The sequence below is a fragment of the Ceratosolen solmsi genome, unplaced genomic scaffold (assembly GCF_000503995.2).
Source record: "Ceratosolen solmsi marchali unplaced genomic scaffold, CerSol_1.0 scaffold75, whole genome shotgun sequence".
In the NCBI taxonomy this organism is placed as follows: Eukaryota; Metazoa; Arthropoda; class Insecta; order Hymenoptera; family Agaonidae; genus Ceratosolen; species Ceratosolen solmsi.
Window position 1 is genome coordinate 205,576 of NW_011948457.1, and position 21,333 is coordinate 226,908.

The window sequence follows — 21,333 nt, forward strand, 5'->3', positions numbered from 1 at the left end:
TTTCGAAGAACACTTCGGAACCATTCAGGACTTCTGGCAGACATAGGGCGCACTTACGCTTTTCCGAAGAGCACTTCGGAATCGTACAGGCCATCAACAGCTGACGCAAGAGTCGCTATGCCTTAAGCACATTGTCAACAAAGGACAACAACAGATCGACTAATAGACTATAAATACAGATTATTACATCCTTCAAGAGTTAGACATCTTACCATTAATCACTCTTACGTGTGACTAGCTCTTCTACAGCTCCCCTTAAATAATAAAGGTACAATTGATTACTTAACATATTCCATTAAACATCTAACACCATATCAAGTATAGTTATTCATACATCAAGCTTTTGAATATTCGACTACCATAGTCTCATACTACCTTACGAGCATGATTGATTGACTACACCAGCTAATATTTACATCATCGACATAACCTCAATTATAAGACACAGCAATATCCATAGAATCTTCAATAATCAAGAATACAAGAAAACACCCTCATTGCTTCAATAGAATTATCTCTCTCTACACGACAGTGCAATATTATTTTTAATTATTTACAATAATAAACTTTGTTTTAATAAATACATTATATTTTTCAGCCTTGTCAATTATTATTTCCTTTAAAATTATCCTGACGAGAGACTAATCCACTGAACTATTGAAATGGTAGTTCGAGCCATAAACTAACCCTTTAAAATCGGACACTATCAGTTAATTTTCATTTTACGTTTTTGCATTTACAGATTACTTTTCTAATTACAGGATCAAGATAATACAAAGGACAAAGTGACTAAAGAAAATGGATCTAACCGTAAATCATCAGGGTAGGTGATCAAATTTTGAAATTTTAATACCTTGTGTACTTTAAGAATGTATATAATTAACACTATTTAACTTATTATAGTTAACAACTTTATAGAAAGTTATTTATTTTAAAATTATATAACATTTAATTTGTAAATTTTCAAATCTGTAAATTTACCTGTAATACTATTAACAATTAATAATTCGGTGTATACTATATATAAATATTTGATCATTTTAAGAGTATATAAATTTATTTCTAACTTTAATTTTAATTAAATTTAATTTAAAATATATATTTATTTTAGTATTTCATTGCCATTATATTTTATTCAACATTATTAATAAATTGTGTATATATTATTATATATAGTCTATTAAAAAAAAGCTTCGTTATGTAATATTTTATTGAAAATAAAATTATTAGAAAATTGATGAAATCTTAAATAAAACGTCTATATGAAACCCAATAATGTATAAAATGACAAGGCGATAATTGATCTCACTAGTAAAATTTCATTTGTTCAATGACTGACGAGTGGTCACTAGCAGAGAAATCATCGTTCGTCTGTGATGAGCACCAGTGAGCCAACTTTAATATCATTCCGTGGGTAGTGTCATTTTAAAGTAGATAGTTGTCGTTGTAACAGTCGACCACTGTGAGCAGAGTGTTGTACACGTTGTTTATAAGCTTCCAGCGGGTTAATCCTGAAATTGACAAATCCTTTAGAGTTAGTTCTGGGATGGTAGATGGTGAGTGGGCTCCCTATTACGAATGTTTGGGAAGGGCAGAATGGTCTTTGGAGTCATCGCGCATTGATTATAATGGCCTTCTGTTGATCGCGTCAATTTGGGCAAGCAGTTGTGGTGATTTCTTCAACTGTCTTTTCTCCAATGATGCGCGTTAAGTGGAACTTGGCCGAGTTTCAATACTGCTTCCCATTTTCTTCCCATGTGAGGCGTAGCAGATGGATTGCATTCCCATTGAGAGTAGTTGTTCAAGAGGGTCTTAGCTGTCTGTTGTTGTTCTTGGGAACCTTGTGTACAGTTTGTGGGATGCTTCTGAAAAATGTCGGAATGCCGCGATAAATCCGTCTCGGATTTTTTACTTCCCTCTGCCTAGAGTTTTATGGTTAAAGCAACATGGCATGGTTAATACCCGTATTTGATAATTGTTTGATGGTTTACTCGAGACAGCGGTAATTGGCCCGTTAAATGTCAAGCACGGATTTCTTTTATGCCATGCGCATGTAATTGATCGTAGAGAGTGAGACTATATTGAAGTTCGTCTGCCAAGATTCAATACTGGTGTCATTTCTATGCCTTTAGTCGTATGCCAAAATAAATTAATAATTCTTCTTAGACTTGAATAATTCCTTGGTAGAGGGTTCTCGAATTGTACATGTTCATTTCGTCTCTTATAGGCCCTTTAAGTTATTCTTTCAATTCCTTTATCTGCTGTTGTCTTGTCGAATACGTCTACGGAGGTTAATTTGTGTTCTTTCCATGGAAGATTTGCTGAGAAGGCCTGAATGTCAGTTGTTGGTAATGTGGCGAGGATCCATTCAAAGTGTTATTGAAAGGGTGAGTGCATCTTCTTGAGGACTCCATTTTAATCAATTTTATGTTGTACAATTAGCAATATAAGTGATACTTCCTGCTTTCTGACGGCTTGGATGACGGTGAGGACAGCGCGATGAATCAAAATGCCATTTTTTCTCACTAGGAAACCGCCCGCCATGCAGCGGTTCTGCAGTTGAATCGGGTTTTTGATCATAGTGCGGCGTGTTCTCACCTCCAGGATTCATGACATGTCTGCCATGCGTGATGAATGGCACAGCCAGGGGGAACCATTCTCCCTAGTCTTCTACCAGTTGCAGTAGTGTCCAGATTGCTATTAATGGAGCAGCTCTTGTGCTATAGGCTACAGTGGTAAATAAATGGCACTTTCTCATGGTTGTCCATTCAATGGATTCTTTATAGGTCCTAGTTGTCCTCATGAACTTGTATCAGCAAATGGCGATGTCGAATGGGTCCAGATTAACGCGTCTGACATTTCTGGGATTCTTGTCTTCTTGATGTCATTAAAACGATTGTCTTATAGTACGGTTCGTGATGTAATAGTGTATGATGCCATCCGGAGCATCTATTGCAATTTCTGGGGGTGGTGCACTTATAAGTGGAATGGGGCGCTAAACAGTTGGCACATAGTCACTGCTCTTCTTTCAACCGTTTTCTCTCCGTGACTGACAATTTCTTAAATCTGGGGCATGCAGTCACAAAATGCTGCTGCTGGTCATACGTGCATGTGGTAGTCCTTTGGCGTTCTCGTTGTCCTTGGAAAATCGACCGTCAAAGGTGATTGGTACGTTCTCACTGATCCTTTTGTGGATGGTTGTGTATGGGTACGGCTTCCTGTTGTAGTAACTCGTCTCTTATTCGCTAACGCTTTCACTCTTGTCATTAGAAACGTATACAGTTGATCGGACTCTGGGTAATTGTTGGATTTTCTCAAGGATTCCTCCCACTGTTCTCTTGTACGCTAAATGAGTCGCTGCGTTACCTGATGGACAATTATGCAATCTCACGTATCTTCTAGTTCCAATTGCCGCAGCCTTTTCAGTAACCTTTCAGTAGCCTTTGCATAACGAGCGAGGTCTTCTGAATCAGCCTCATCTTCGAATCGTGATGTGTTGGTAAAGATTTGTTCCAGGTAGGATTCGAGGTACAATCTTGGATCTTCATATTTTTTTGTTAGTACCTCCCACGCTGCTGCAAGGGAGTCATATGTTATCGGAATTTTTCGATGGTTTTCAACGCCTTTCCTTGTAGTTTTTGATATATTGTAGCTTCTGTACCTCGCTGAGCCTGTCGTTGTCCAAAATGACTGATTGGGTTAGGTCTCGGAAGGTTGACCATGCCAAGTAATCACCAGAGAAATTGGGAAGTGGAAGGCAGGCTATTTCTTTGGTTCTTTCATCATTGGGAAGACATCATTGGATGGGTCTTCATTTAGCTCCTTTAGCTCCCGATGCAGCTTGTCGAGTGCGGCGGGTACGCGATTGTAGATCCAAAATTCCTCTCCTTGCATATTCTTTTCAAAGTATTCGAATTGTATTAAGGCTGCTTTATTGTTGGGTGCATCAATCCTGAACAAATATCATTTATTAAATATGAAAAATTAATAATAAATTAATAAAATATTTACTAACATTATTTTCTTTACATAGATCTAACTTTCATACATTTAAAAACTACTGAGACTTTATATGTTACAAAATAATGAATGATCCATTAATATCATTTGAATTTTATGAATAAAACTTTTTTTTATTTTTATAATAAATATAATAATATATTTTCACTATACCATAATATTTATAATTTACAAAATATTATTAAATAAAATTTAAAAGCTTTAAAATCATGTAATATAAAATCGAAAAATAAATTATTTTGTTTACAAATATATGCTTAAAGAATTATATTTAATAAATTTTAATTTAAATTGTTATACACGCGATAATAATCTATCTTATATCGATATCAATAATAAATATCTTATCTAAAATCTATAACACGTACATATATTAAAAAACAAACATTTTTCAGGAAAAGTAAACACCGTTCTCGATCACGATCTCGTTCAAAAGATCATCGAGATAAAGATCGGAAAGATCGAGACAAAGATAGAGAGAGAGAGAGAGATCGCGATAGAGAAAGAGATCGTGATCGTAAACGAAAGTCACGATCACGTGAAAGGCGCGACCGTGAAAGAGACAGAGAAAGTGACAGAGATCGCGAAAGGCGTGATCGTGACAGAGATCGCGATAAAAGAAGAAAGAGATCACTCACCCCTATCTCACTTCCGCGAGTTCGACTACCATTTGGTAAAGGCGTTAGCCCTATTAGCATGTAAGTACAATGAATTTTAAAACTACATAGTTTAAATTTTTAATGATTTAATTAAACAGTCAACAAAAGCCATATAAAATATTACTTGTAAATCAAGACTTTAATTTTTCAACTTTATTGTATTTTTTAAGGTCTCTGAATCTCTAAATGTTTTTTGTAGAATTATTAAATATAAAAAAATTGATGTTCATAAATACTTTCTCTATTTATTACATATAGTTTCAATTAATTATAATAATTGATTGAAGACCTAAAACTGGAAACCTAAAAAAAAATGATTGAATATTACATCTAAATAATTTTGAATCCTGAAATAATTCAAACAAAAATTATTTCACAAACAACCATGAAAATAAATACTGTAAGGAAAAAGGTGGTTAAGGAAAGTGATGTTTGTAAAAGAAGAATGCTATAATGATAAGGTGTACTTAATAGAATCTATAGAAGCAAAAACATAAAAAATTGAAAATAATATTTAAATATGATATTCTATTGAACAATTTTTTCGTTGGTTTCAAGCTAGCGTATCGAAAATAAATCTTCTTAATTAATTTTTTATATACAGTTGTTATATATTTCATAAAAATATGACAATCCAGTTTAAAATTTTCTAATAAAATTAATTCTATTTTACATAATTCTTATGCTGAATTTATACTTAAAAATGTTTTTTCACTCAATCAAAGTTGATTTACAATTTTTCTTCCTGTTTAGTATTTTTGTTATTTTTTTTACTTTTAATGGATATAATAATTAATAAAAAATAAAGATGAACTGCTTTTCTAGGGACTAATTTGAAGGAAATAAATGGCTGTGTTAAGCAATTCATTTTTGTAATTATATGAAAGTGGTTGAATAAATTGAAATGCCTACATTTTTTTCTAAAACCTTATTTTCTACCATTTATTAAACTATAATACTAACACATTTGATAACATTAATAATTAAATTACATTTTTTTAGTTAGTAGAAAACAATTGACATTGCTTTTTAAAGAGATAATTCTTTCATCGCCACATCTTATTTTTACTTATTTAATTATAGACAGTTACAGTATGTATAACACAGTTAACAAAAAAAATTTACATATAAGAATATTCCAAGATTGATGGATATTTTACAATACATGTTATTACAATAGATTGATTTCTGTTTAATAATGGTTATGAATTTTACAAAAGTTACATTTTTGTGTCAGGGCAACTGCATTCTAATGATAATTTAGTTATATGTGTTGAAAAAACACGGCGACAATATTTTCTTTGATAAAAATAGTTTTTTACTGTATAAAAGAAATTAGTGATTTTTATAAAAAATGTATCATATAGGTAGATCACATAGAATTATATAGACCACGATAACGTCATTAAGATTAAAAAATCAATGTTTTTTTAATGTTTTTTTATATTCATTGCATTATTTAATTATATAATATAATTATATATTAAATATTTCACTAAATAAAAAGATATTTTTAACAATACAAGTTTAATAAATAAATCAATTAAATTATATAAACAAGCTAATACAAAAAAAAATTATTTACAAAGAAATACATCAAGTAATTAATAAAGCAGAGCTCATTTTAGCAAATAAATTGGTTGATATAATTAATCGTGTGTTGTAATATTAAATAAATAAAAAATTGCTTTCTCAAAAGAAGATAACTAAAAAAAGCATCAATATGTTCACTCTTCAATCAAAACATATTTACATAAAAGAAATATAGATATAAAAAGATAAAAATATACTACGCAAAAAAAATTTGTAGACAGTTCAAAATCATTACCTTGATGAAAGTTTTTTTTTAATTAATTTTCATTTTATTTTAAAAGGATTTTAGTGACTACCATTATGTTAAACACTAGATGCTGTAAACCACAGGTTAAAAATTGCATTTTTCTTTTATACATGTATATAATTAAGTAATTCCATAATAGCGAGGATAATAATTCTCTTCTTTCAATTGGAATAAATACTTATAGTAAGAATGATTAATAGTTTCTCAAATACGGTATCATATCATATTCAAATACAATACGCGTACAAGCACAACATAATAATATATCGATTTCAATTTTGAAGAGATAATATATTTTTATGTTTTTTATACAAAATAAAAATATATTTTTCTACATAGTCAAGTTGATCTTTATATATTATAATAATATAAAACATTGTTAATCAGAAAACTGATAACATAACATAAATAATAATCGCTTAAAATATAAAAAATTCTTGTTACGTAGAATCGTAAGTATTAATTGTAATGAAAAAAAAATGTAGTAATCACATTCAAATGTCAGTTATTTTTTCTATTCATAATTGTATTAATATTTAATATGAATTATTTTGACAATTTATCAGTTATTATCAAAAAGATGAATTGATCCAATTATAATTTATTTATAATATTTATCAGACAAATTGATTATTTAAAAACTTGAATTTATTAATAGCCGATGATTTTCTTTTATGCATTTTTAATATTGTGATTCCCACTAATATATCCAAATAATCCCATTCTCAATTCAATTCTAGCATACAAAATTAAAACAGATATGTATAAGTATTCATGACAATTAATTTAATCTAAATATAAACATAACATAGAAAATTATGCAAAATACACTTCTGGACATAAATCTAATTACAATAGCTAGCACTATCTACACGATATAAAGCAGCAAAACTTCTAAAGAAAATAATGAAAGGTTTAAAGAATTCATATCTAAAAAATGTTTCACCCTTACTATCTACAATTAATAAATTATTTTTTATAATTCTAGCATATTAATACAAAATTTTACGTATATTAAAATTTTCTAAAATCTTCTAAGTATCAAAATGTGCAACTTATATACAATATTAAAGAAATTTAAGTAATTATATCTTGTTTATTAAATAAATATTAAGAAAAATATTTTTCTCTACAGTCGAAATGATGAATTAACGCCTGAAGAAAGAGATGCTCGCACTGTTTTTTGTATGCAACTTAGTCAACGCATTCGAGCTCGAGATTTAGAAGAGTTTTTTTCAAGTGTAGGAAAAGTACAAGATGTTCGATTAATAACATGTAATAAAACAAGACGATTTAAAGGTATTGCTTATGTAGAATTTAAGGACCCTGAAAGTGTTACACTTGTAAGTATATTTAAATAACTAAAGGTTACAATAATTACAATAAATAATATTTATTTTTATTTTTTGAAAGAAAAAATATCTGTGTGTGTGTGCATTGTATGTACGAACACGCATGAGTAGATAATATTTTAAAAGAAAAATAATTAAAAAAATTTATAACAAAAATTAATGTTTCTTTTACAAGAATTTACAAAAATTAAAGAATTGCTTATCAATAAAATTAATTTTATTCAATATATTAAATTCAAATATATTAAAATACAAAAAATTTTTAAAATATAGTTTTTTATTCTCTTTACAATACACAGATTGGTTTATAAAGCTAATAAATTGATATTTATAATATTGTTACTTAAACGCGCAAAAAAATTTGTGTTAATATTTTTATCATTGTTATTTGATTGTAATGAATATAATAATTTTATATTGTATATATCATAACCATATATACGATACTGTAAATGTACTTTGTTTGTTTGTGTGTGTGAAAAAATCTTTTCATTTTAATTTAATTTTATTCTAGATTGTTAATATATACGATAAATATTATTAAATAATATGGGTGTAGCATGAACATAATCTATGGCTCGAACCATTAAAATTCATTTAAATTTATATGTAACTTTATTTTCTACGTGCTTTCTTCCTTCAGTTAAACAATTTTTTTTCAAATTTTTCCAAACTCATTTCATTTCGAACGAAAAGATAAAAAAATATATATAATTACCGTAAAGTGTAGCAAAAATAAGTTTGCAGTTGATACCGCTATGGATAATAATAAAACATGTAATATAAAGCAGAAATATTATATCGTAAAACCCAATAACTATATAAGTTACATACTCATAAAATAATTGTGAATAGAGCTTTTGTGAATACTTTTATGATATATGAATTAATGTTTAATATAAAAATAAAACTAAATATAAAGGATTTTGAGTCAATTATTATTGAAAATAATTAAAGATATGCTTTGCATGAGAATTCAGATTATTGAAATAGAAGATTTGAGTAGAGATATGTTAATTCATTATACAATGTTATTATGAGGATTTTTAAAAAGCATGCATTGATAATTATTATCGATTCAAAAAAAAATTGACTAACGTAGAATTCTCATTATTTTTTATTTAGAGTGATAATAATTATTAAGAGCTGATATGAATCAGCTTGTGGATGAATAGAATTTGCGAATATTAAACGATACTTCAAAATATAACTTATATGGTTTATATTGAATTTAGTAGTATTTTATTCATATATATTCAATAAATTGTAGCTGAAAAACTACCATAAATGGAATCATTATCATAAAATAATAGACTTCAAACTGTTCAAAAGGATATATGGATTTGATTTTATAAGAATTTATTATAATAAAAATATTAATATCTGAAGGTATATACTTTTAACATTGTTCACAATATATTTATTATTTTTGAGCTAATTGAGTTAAGATTTTTGTGGTGTATCTTACTTTAAAATTATTTTATTTTTTAATAATAAAAAATTATATCAAAGATTCATGAAATTAAAAATTCGTTTACGAAGAAAAATAAGTTTATTCTATCTATAAACAACAGTCTAATGAATATTTCTAATGTTTCAAAAACAAAAATATAGAAGTACAGGATTAATATACCGTTACACTTCATAGATTTCTATACATGTAAAAATATAGAAAACATAACTATTAAATAATTGACACAATATTACAAAATATTTATCCTACATGGTATAACTATCACAGATACTTGTCAGTCAATATGAAAAGAAAAGTTAACAAATATTGTTATTGCGAAAAATGTGTATAATTTTTATAATAAAATAATTAAATAATTTTTTATTAATTGCTATATTATTGTGAAAATAAAAAAAGAACACAAAAACTGAAGTTTTACCAGTACAATTAATCAGAAACAGTGCAAACCGTAAAAGATCAGTGTTAAAAAATAGATATTGATATATCCAAAATATGAAAACAATAGAAATATAGTTATTATGAGAATATCTAAACATTTATGTGTCCATAAGCATAGTAAAAGAAGAGAATCTGTATTAACCATTTATTTATACTTAGATATATTGTAGTATAAAAATATTACATTTTTAAAAAAGAATAAATATGCATCTAATTGTCACTGGTGAAAAATTAATAATCGGAAAGAATAAATTAATATTGTTGTTCCTACAAAAAATGAAGACGTTAAGTTGATTTTGGCAGCCTATAAATCTGAAATAAATAATAATTATAAATGTCTTTTTATCATTAAATATTGCTTAAAATTTCCATTTTTGCTGAAACCTAGGCTTAAATCGATGTCCACAATTTCTGAAGTATTATTATGTAAATTAATTTTAAGCTTAACTCTTTATGATGAAATATTAACTTCTTAGATTTCTCATAAAAATTTGAAATTTTCGAAATTCAATTGAATTGATAAATATAAATAAACATCATATAGTTGTAACATTTTTTTCTCAATTTTTAAAAGAAATTAATTTTATTTAATTATAATTTTTTATTTATTTGTATGAAATAGCCTAATTATAAATAAGTATTTTTTTAGAAATTCCTATTTATATTTATAAATATTTTTAACTGAATTCATTCGAATCAATTAGAAAATAAATTATATTTTATAAGTGGTAAAATATGGTATTAGAAATAATTATTATAAATATATGTAAACAATACAATAACTCTTAAAAATTCGCAAAATAAACGTATTTTAATTTTTTAATCTGTAAAGTGTTAAGTATTAGTATAAACAATACAATACAATACAATACAAAATATAACAGAAAGAAGCTTATCAGATACCAATGATGGCTATACTGTAATAATGATTTAAGAAATTCTGCAATACAAAATTCTATGATGAGCAAATGGGTGAGTAAATAGTGAATATTTGTACGCACGTGTATATGCGCATATATATGGGTTCTGAAATTATATTTTTAGATTTTCATAGTAAATGTTTTCAAACTGCTATTTTATACTTTATAACTAGAAAGTAATATTCCGTTATAAAATGTGATTAGATACAAATGTGTCAAATATTCAAATACAGTCAATGCCACGTCTTGAAAAATATGTATTAGAAGCAATAGGAAATTAAAATACTCGAGAAATCAAACCAGGTGCCGAACATGAATTTATAAAAAATAAAATTATTGAATACACCATAAAAATAAATTACAAACATATATAAATCTAAAGTTGTAAGGCACAACTCAATATTTTTCAAACGCGTACAAATAAAATTACAAAGAATAATTTCTAAGAATCATCTTATGATAAAATAATTCCACTTGTACAATTAATAAAAATCTTTAAAAATTGTAAACATCTAGTAAACATTACCATTTTATATATGAGTAATAATAAAATTTGCTTCCAATCTTTAATTGCACTTATCAAAAATCAATAAGTGATCATTTATAAAAAACAGTAAATGTCGCAGAAATTATTAAATAAATTAAAAGTATTAAACTAAATTTTACATTGATAAAATTTATGCAATATTAATTTAATCATTGTCAGCCTAAAAAATAAAAAGTGAAAACTTAGAACTTTAATTTTTAATCTATATATTTTCACTTCAGATAAATATATACGATTGACCGATATTCGAAAAATTAAAGATCAGTATTTAGGGATAAATTCACTAGTTAAAATCTCTTAAAACTTGATTGCATTCTACTCATTTTAAAATCCGTAATTGTGTTCGCTTTGTGAAATTAAGGTTCTTGTATCAATTTATATATCAAACATCTTGTAAGTACAATTATTATTTCAACTATAAATCTACATAAAAATCATTCTGGAAAACATCTCGAAATGAAGACAAATTATTTGTTTAGGAGTTTAAATACAATATGAATTTCAAGTCAGGTATTTCCTACTTAATTGACTAGAAATTGTATTGTCAAATAAAAATAATAAAAAATAAGGTTCGATAATGTATTATAGAATTAGTGTGCACAGTATAATAATGAATTATATAAAAATTTATAATTTGAATAAGTTCCCTGATATTGCAAATAAAACAATGCAATCAATAGTAATTACCACATCATTTTTATAGAAATATTAGAGGTAATATTGTCAGAAATAAAATTGGATTTATTAGTATACATAGATACATTTTGTAGATAATTGTGACTCACAGAAAATTAAACTACAATAATTAATATATACTGCGTTGCATTAAAAATCAATATACAATCAAATAACATAATCAATCAATGAGAATTAACTATAAAAATGAAATAATAATAGTAACTTTTTATAGTTTTGTCATAAAGTATATATTTATCAGATTACACAGAGTGTCAAAACAAAAATATCGAAACATATTTTAAGTAAAATGAAAACTTACACTTTCTAACTACTTTATCGAATATATAAACTAAATGGTTTATTATATTATTGGTATTAGTATTTCATTTAAGTTTTATATCTGTATCTTATATAGATTGTTGCTTATATTCTAAGAATAGTTAGTAACGTGATCATAATGTATAACGAGAAAACTATGAGATCGTAGAATTCTTCGTCAGCAATATTCGACTAAAGTTAAATGCATATGTTATTTTTGAAATGTCAGTCGTTATAAATATAAAGTTCATATTTCATGGCATCGATGTAGCACTTTGAAAATTTGTAAAAATACAACTCTTTCAATTTATGAATTGAATAGGTCTAATACATTTACAGAAGACCAAATATCACTATCTGTAGGTACGAAATATGTAAAAGTATAGTGAACCTAAATGAGATGTAAATATAAATCCTATAGGTATTAAAAAGCTATAATTAAGAGAGAAATAGTACATTTTATTCTAAAAGTATGAAATATGTGTAATACGAATTTTCCGTCCCCACCATTGATGATAATTTACCAAACGACATTCTAATAAATCCAAAAGAATAGTCGGAAAACTATGTAGTCAGTAATATAAATTTGACTACTGTTATTCTATTTTCTCATGTACCCACCCTTTAATATAATCTTACAGTACTCAGCATAAGTAAAAATCATTGGGTCAACTAAGAAAAAGTAAGTACAAGAAAACCTAGCCTGTATGGTAACATAAACAGTATACCTTCTGAGAAGTAGAAATTACTATGAAGGTAGTTTATCCCCCTTACAATATTAAAATTAAATACTCGTTAAATAACTATAAATTTTCTACATTTTCATGTCTTAATAAAAAATAAATATAAAATAAAAAATCTATTTTAATAAGCCTACTATAAAAATTGAATATTACTTAACATTTAAAAATCCAAATATAATATCAAATTTAATCAAAATAGTAATATTCAGGTTAGAAGATAATTATTGTCTCTAATAACCTTTATAAATACTTCTAACATTTTATTTTATATTTAAATATAGAGAAAATATAAATTAAATCATATTTCGAAAATAATCAAATTCTTTAAAATTAGAATTAAAATAAGTAAGTTATCTAACTTCTATATAGTAATAATTTATATAAAAATGTAATTGTACAGTTAGTAAAACAAATTAATGTACAATTAAACTTTAAAAGCTTTTTGATTGATAACATGAATCATAAAGTCGACATTAAGATACCTTGGTATGAGTATTTACTATATATACATATTATACAGGCTCTTGGTTTATCAGGACAAAAATTGCTTGGAGTTCCTATAGTAGTACAACATACTCAAGCAGAAAAAAATCGTATGGGGAATACAATGCCAAATTTAATGCCTAAAGGTCAAACTGGACCAATGAGATTATATGTCGGTTCTCTTCATTTTAATATTACAGAAGATATGCTTAAAGGTATATTTGAACCATTTGGAAAAATAGACAATATTCAATTAATAATGGATCCAGAAACTGGTAGAAGTAAAGGTTATGGATTTTTAACGGTAAGTACAATATTTAATAAATTTCATAATTATTTTTTTATAAAATTAATTTTTCATAAATTTCTTATGTATAATATAGGAACTACTATAATAATATCAGGTGTATACAATACTACATGTAGATAAATAGATTAATTATACAGACGTATATGCGTGTTAAATACTATTAAATTGAATAAATTCCAATTTTTAGTATTTATTAAAGAAAATACGTATCTATAGCACTTATTAGAAGTAGAAATGTTTGTTGTCACAAATTATATAAGAAAACTATATAATTTAATTTTGATTAGATTGAAAGCTTTACAAATATTATCTGTGCATTACCGAATATAACCACAAATATATATTTGAGGAACTTGTTTTAAGTTGTGTAAGGAATTAAACTATTACCTCTATTTTAAAAGCTATTTTGTTTACAAAACATAATTTACTAAATATTATATTTAATTAAAAAGTATAGGAAAAAATATAAACTACTCAAAATTTTAGGCTTTAAAAATATTTTACTTCGAAATAATTTTTTCAGTATAATTTATTCATACTGAATTTTTAACTGTAACGAAAAAAGGTTTTGTAATAATAATTAATATTTCTGCTATTTTTACTGTTCATACTATCTCTAATAATGGTTTTATCAATTTTTTTTTTTTTTTTGAAATAATAGATATGCCTAATATAGAAGAAGATAATAATAATATCCATAAAATCCAATATATATAAGATCTATTTAAAATAATAAATAAAAAAATTAAGTTATTTATGAATTTTATATGCTTAATTTTTACTTCGCATTTTTTAATAAATTAATTACTTTAAAATATTAGAAATTAACTGAATCACCTGAACAAATATATAATTTTGGCACATTGCGTATAAAAACTATCTTTTTGAGTAGATAGTAGTTGTTTTGCAATTTACAGTTGAACTTATTCAGTTACAGTTTTTGTTATAATAAAACGTAGTTCATACATTTCTTTTCAGATTTTTCGTACTTATATAAATGTTACAAATCAATTATATTGTTAACAAAAACTTATAATGTTGATGAAATTATTCTCAGATGCTGTTAATTAAAAGTGCGAAGCAGCAATTTAAAAACAAATGTATAAGATAGCATATATAAGTTAAACAGAACATTGTTCATTTCTTTCAAAATATTAAATTTTTTATATTAGTTCCTGAAGAAAAACTGCTTTAAAGTTTCATTCAATCAAATCATAAAAAAATTATACGAAATTTTATTGATTTATTTGAAAAAAAAAATTTAACGCATGAAAATAAAGATATGTACTTCTGTACTGTAAGTGATGTACATTATTGTTATTAATAATTATATTAAATATCTATTAGAATTATTGAGAAGACTAAATTAAAAATGATTTCTTGATTATTATATGTACGAGTTAATTAATAATAAATTTAAGATAAAAAATACAATTCCAAATAACAAATATATTTTTAATTTAACAAAAATTAGTTCATTTTGAATTAGAATAAAAAAAAAGTACCATTCACCTTTTAACCATTGAGAGTTTGTTTAAATATTTTAATAACTAATGAACGATTTCTTATTTCAGTTTCTAATTTATAATGCTTAATAAAACAAGCAGAGTAATAATGTGTCAAATTGTTATGCTTATATCGAATACTGTATATATAATATGTAATAATATTTATGTTTAGTAAAACAGGTATCATTAATTTGGAAAATTGACTAATTTTCGACATTGTTTTATTACCTAAATATCTAAATATCTTGGTTTTATCAAATGCTTTTAAATATTAATGATATATTAAAAAATTTAATTTAAGACTTATTATAATTGATTTATCATGTTTTACAAATTTTTTGAATGGTACTAAAATATATATTATATATTTGGGATACAGTAAATATTAATAAATTGATTTTTATTTTAAGGAGAATCATTACAAATACAAATATTAAGATTTATTTTTAAACAAATACATTAGAAACAATTAATTTTGTTATTTAAATATATAAAATGAAAATTGTTTTATATATACGTATTTCCACTGACGTTATAAATAATATTGATATAATCTTGACATCGATTAATTTAATTAATTTTTTGTTTCCTAACTTGTAGCTGTGATTAATTTTAAATTTAGTAAAAAATATCGTAATCTTATTACGTTCGATCACAGAATATTTGTAATAAAAGCTTGTAATAAGCTTTTAATTATATAAACACCTACAGTTGTAAGAATGTAATCAAATTTTATTATATATATTATATAAAGATATTTTCATAGATTAATCATTTTAAATGGAGTTTCTGAAATTAAGTAATTTAATCATTTTAATTTAGTTTCTGAGTAACTTGAAATATTAAGTAAAGAAAAAATGTTTTGAAATTTTAAATATTTAAATATAATATTAAAAAATACGTTAATTAATTTAATTGCGAAAATATCAAATATATATATATATATAACCATTGAATATTGAATGATTGAATCCTTGAAAAATAGTTAAACAGGAAATGATTAGCTGAAGATTCGATAAAATTACTTTCATAATCATTAACCCTTATGAATAGAAAATATTGTCACTGATAAGATTATTCGATAATATATTCCAGTAATACTTAAAAATTATATTGGATATTTTAAGTTTAAAGTTAATTACATTTTTGACATACATTCTACATGAACATATAATTCATTAATGTCATACTTACTCTAATTTTCCAGGCGAATATTAAAAATGATTTTAAATTATGTGTATTATACTCAAATTAATATTTTTAATTACAAATGAAATTATTGTATAATTTTTTTAACTTGTATATTATTTTAAGGTTTTTATTTGATCCACATTCTTATTTATTGAAAACGTTAGAAAAAACTTTAAATTTTACACGTTAAACATTCATCTTATTATCAATTATAGTTATGAATTATAGATTACTGTATACAAAATTATCATTTTATAAAATAATATTAAGATCCCTTGAAAACATTTGATTTATTTTGCAACTATAATGTTGAATCAACGATCGTAACTTTATAATTATGTATAAAGTAAAAGCTCTGTAATTAAATTCAGAATTTACTGTCATTATAATTGAAGAAAAAATATGATGTTTTATGCCATTTAATTAGAATAACAAAAAATTATTATGAAAAAATATAAATATCCTACATTTTACTGAAATATTTTATATTCTTTCTATTAGCTAATTAATAAGGTATTGAATAAAAAATATTTCACTTTTTAAGTATGCCTGAATAGACTGAATAGTCATTTTATTTTAAATATTTACTTGTTATAGCTTGCTTCTATAATTATCTAATTATGGTATAATTACATTCAAAGATATATTATCTATTTATAGAAAGCTTATTTACTTATGATACTAAAGATAAACATAATCAAATATGTGACTATGAAAAGGTTTATAGAGTTGGTTATTGCAACAATGAATTGCTATATTTTATAATCTCTTATGAATATAAATAAATAGAAAACAAAATATGGTCTATATTTTAAAAATATGAAAATATACGTTACTTATAGATAGTGTTTCTAATTTTATGAAAAACTTAGATATAGACCAATTTATAATTAACTTCTCTTAAACCCTTCTTAATGATTATCAAATCATCGGCAATTCATAAACTCAAATATTTGCTAACAAAATTTTCAGAATTTTAAACACTTCAAAGGAGTCAGTAATCAGCGAAGTGTCCAATGGATTCAGTAGAGATCTGTTTTTCATATTTGAAACAATAGCAAATGGCATAGTAAGTAATTGAATATAATATATGTAAATATAAGAAATGTATTTAATTTTTATTTTAATAATTATATGACTTTCATAACAGTATTAGCTATTTTGGAGGTCATAATGTGAATAATATGAATTTATTCTTATATATTGTTTCAAAATTGAAGTTCTATTTGTGTTATGCTATTAAAAAATTTATTTTAAAAATATATTGAACTGAAATTATTTATTCTACAATCAATAACCATATATTGGAACTGGAATTTTCAATTTTTTGCATTACAATCGATTTCTCTGAAATATGTACATAAATATTGTTTGTATTAAAATACTATTACTTTGATTTACTTATGAGTACTGCTTTAAATATTGGATAGGATTGTATATTATACTGATCATATAGGTTTTACGTTTTTATGTATATAAACCTTAAATTATTGAATTATAACTTGTTAATGTTTTTACATATTATAAACTAATGTAAAAAATTTACATGGAATGGCGATGAATGTACGATAAAAATTTGAGCAGTTTAAATAATTCGTAATATAATAAATAACAGAGAATATAATTGTAAGAAAATTTTTAACTGATAACTTAAAATTATTATTTAATATATTTTCAAAATTGCATTTTTGTTTTTTTTTAATATAGATATCGAAAATCTTATAAGATACGTTAACTTAATTTGATAAAGGAATTTATTTACATAATATTGAATATTATGTATACTCAATACACAGAACATGTTTTATAATATATTAAGCAATTATTTAATGACCTATTTGAAAATGTCACTTTTTTTCGACTTTTGTATTACTGAAAATTCTGCAGGTAGATTCAAATTATTTACAAATTTTATTACTTGATTTTATAAATTATTATCAGTAGTAAAGATTTTAAAATGAAAAATTACTAATTAAAATTAAAATTACTTAACATACATAATGTTTTAAAAACTGAAGTTTTATGATTTAATAAAATAAGAGAGTATAAAATTAATTTTTGGCATAATTACACTATAATTTGTAAATTGAAATTAAGCTTTACTATTTCATTCGTATTGTAAATTTTGTTGTAATTGCAGCATAACTTGTAAATTGAAATTGAGATTCACTATTGTAGTCATTTTGTAAAACAATATTTCAAAAATAAAGGTAAAACTCGATTGATTTCAAAGGTATGACATATATATTGATCATATATTGTAGTTGCTTATTTAATATAACTTATGGAAACGAAATAAAATTTAATATGTATATCATAGTAAAACAATACCACCGTGTAGTTATAACAACATCTTATACTGTATATAATTTAATTATACACAATATACTCTAAAATTGTTAATTCTTTAAAATAAATCTATAAAATTAAGTGTAATTTCAGTTGATAAAAAATCATTAAAATATTTTAATATTATTCTTATATTTATATTCACATCTGTTTAGCTAATTCCTCCATTCATTTAGCTACTTTTAAATTATTTCTTCATTTTCTTTGTTGTTTAATTTTTAAATTTAATTAATTAAATTGAAATAATTTAGATTTCACTAAGTATTGCTTTATATTATAGTTTAATTATTTTGATAAAAATTAAAATAATTATAAATATTAATTTCCTTTAAGTAATTATATCAATTATATACTTGCCAGTTGATTCATTATATTTTCTTCAATTATAATATGACTATAGAAACATCAATATTTGGTAAGGTAGAACAGTGTTTATTATAATAAAAATTTAAAAGTATATTAAAAGAAAGTTTAATTAATTTCAATATCTGGGGTTAGTTTATCAATAATGTATGTAGAGAAGTAAGTATATATTTATCAATAAAGATGTATTTTTTTATTATGTTTATATAATAAATATATTTTGTTTATTATTATTCGATATGTGACTTCTTCGTCTTTCATAGGATCTTAATAATACAATATTTTCTTATTAGTTACATAACATAAGTTTATGAAAATAAATAATGTAACTTTCTTATACCTTAATTGCAGTTTCGTAATGCAGATGATGCGAAAAAAGCTTTAGAACAACTAAATGGATTTGAATTGGCTGGTAGACCAATGAAAGTTGGTAATGTAACGGAACGCACAGATTTAATTCAAGGTCCTTCATTGCTAGATACAGATGAACTTGATCGTAGTGGTATTGACTTGGGTGCTACTGGAAGACTTCAACTAATGTTTAAATTAGCCGAAGGGACTGGTTTAGAGATTCCACCGGCAGCTGCAAGTGCATTGAATATGGCACCAATTATTACTCCACCGCAACCACAACAACAAATTGCTCCACCCATTGCAACTCAATGTTTCATGCTTTCGAATATGTTTGATCCTCAGAAGTAAGTTTATATTATCTTTTTAATAAAATACTAATTTTTCAACCAATGTTAGAAATCTTATGATTATTATGTATAATATTAAAATATCGAAATATTGCTTATATACATATTAAATCAAAACGGCTCATCAAAATTAAGAAATACAAATAAAAGAGAATAAAATAATAAATACGAATGACAACAAAATGTTAATATCTAAGTTCGTAATATAGAATATTTTTCTTATAGAATCAACTTTAATTATTATTTAATTACTGATTTTCAACATATTCATCTTTACAAAAAAAAAAATTGATCATAGAGACGTACATATGTAAACGAAGACATGCAATTACCTAAATATTTAAGGTAGACCACAAATACAGTAACAAAACTTAAATTCGTCAAGTGTTAATTTTTACGTACAAATTAATGAAATATTTTACCCTTAATAATAAATATATATATTTTAGTAAATTTTGAAATAAATTATAACCCGCATAAAACAATTACTTTTTCCAATTAGAATAAATAATTTATTGGAATTATTCATTCCATCATTTATATTCTAAACACTAAAAAATATTGTACATTAATAGGTTATAAAAAGTAATTAGTACTAACGAAAAATTATTTGTGCATGCAATATAATCTCTTGATTAACAAATTTTATTAATTTGTTTTTGTCTTTTTATATTATAGAAAAATAGTCAAATGTAAGGAAAAATGATTTAATAAATGAATTACCAATTATCATTTCATTAAATTTTATTATTCCACGGTTGGCATTTGAGTCATAAAATTTAATTTATTAATATTATTTAAAGGTATCGATAAACTTGATAATAAATAAATCAGAAATTTTAATATTGTGCTATAAGCTATAGAATAATCTAGTAAAATAACAAGGGGAATAACAACAATTATATTATTTTTAATAAATTCCAAATATTAACAAAGTTAAAGTAGTAAAAACTAGCAGAACTTAATATAATTCTTTTAAACTTCATTCTGGAATAACCAAATTATTAAGAATGAAATTAATTTTACTATTAAAATTATTAATAATAAAATAAAGATGATTTATCAGAAATTATAAAAAATTCAAATAAATGAAGATTTAGTGAATAATACTATTTATTTACTTTGTTTTTATTAGAATAAAATCAATATCTAAAAATTCAATAATAATAGTTTAGATGTTTTTAAGTAAAGTAGTATCGATAAAGAAGGATAAATCGAAGTAATCTAATGTCATTTAGAAGAACAATGAAAAAACTGGAAATTTAAGGTTTATTATTAAAAAATTTTACCACATTACTGAAATATATTTTATATCTTCCATACAGAAATTGAGAAATTATATATTCCAAACAGAAATTCCATACAAAATTTCATTATACAATTGTGTTTAATTAATGAAACTTAATTGATTTTCAATAAATATATAATTATACATATAT

General features: G+C 24.2%; 1 protein-coding gene across 4 annotated transcripts in view; it reads left to right on the forward strand.

Annotated features, from left to right (window-relative positions):
* Window positions 1-21,333, forward strand: part of Caper (RNA-binding protein 39-like protein Caper) — a 32,519-nt gene that overhangs the window by 4,566 nt on the left and 6,620 nt on the right. For all 4 annotated transcript variants that reach the window (XR_913023.1, XM_011505370.1, XM_011505371.1 and 1 more), the window contains exons 3-7: window positions 762-823; window positions 4,416-4,718; window positions 7,655-7,862; window positions 13,510-13,776; window positions 19,545-19,891. Coding sequence is in view for 3 of the 4 variants with exons in the window: in XM_011505370.1 (XP_011503672.1) it covers window positions 762-823; window positions 4,416-4,718; window positions 7,655-7,862; window positions 13,510-13,776; window positions 19,545-19,891 (1,187 nt within the window). In the remaining variant the exon portion in view is untranslated. The remainder of the gene's footprint in view (window positions 1-761; window positions 824-4,415; window positions 4,719-7,654; window positions 7,863-13,509; window positions 13,777-19,544; window positions 19,892-21,333) is intronic.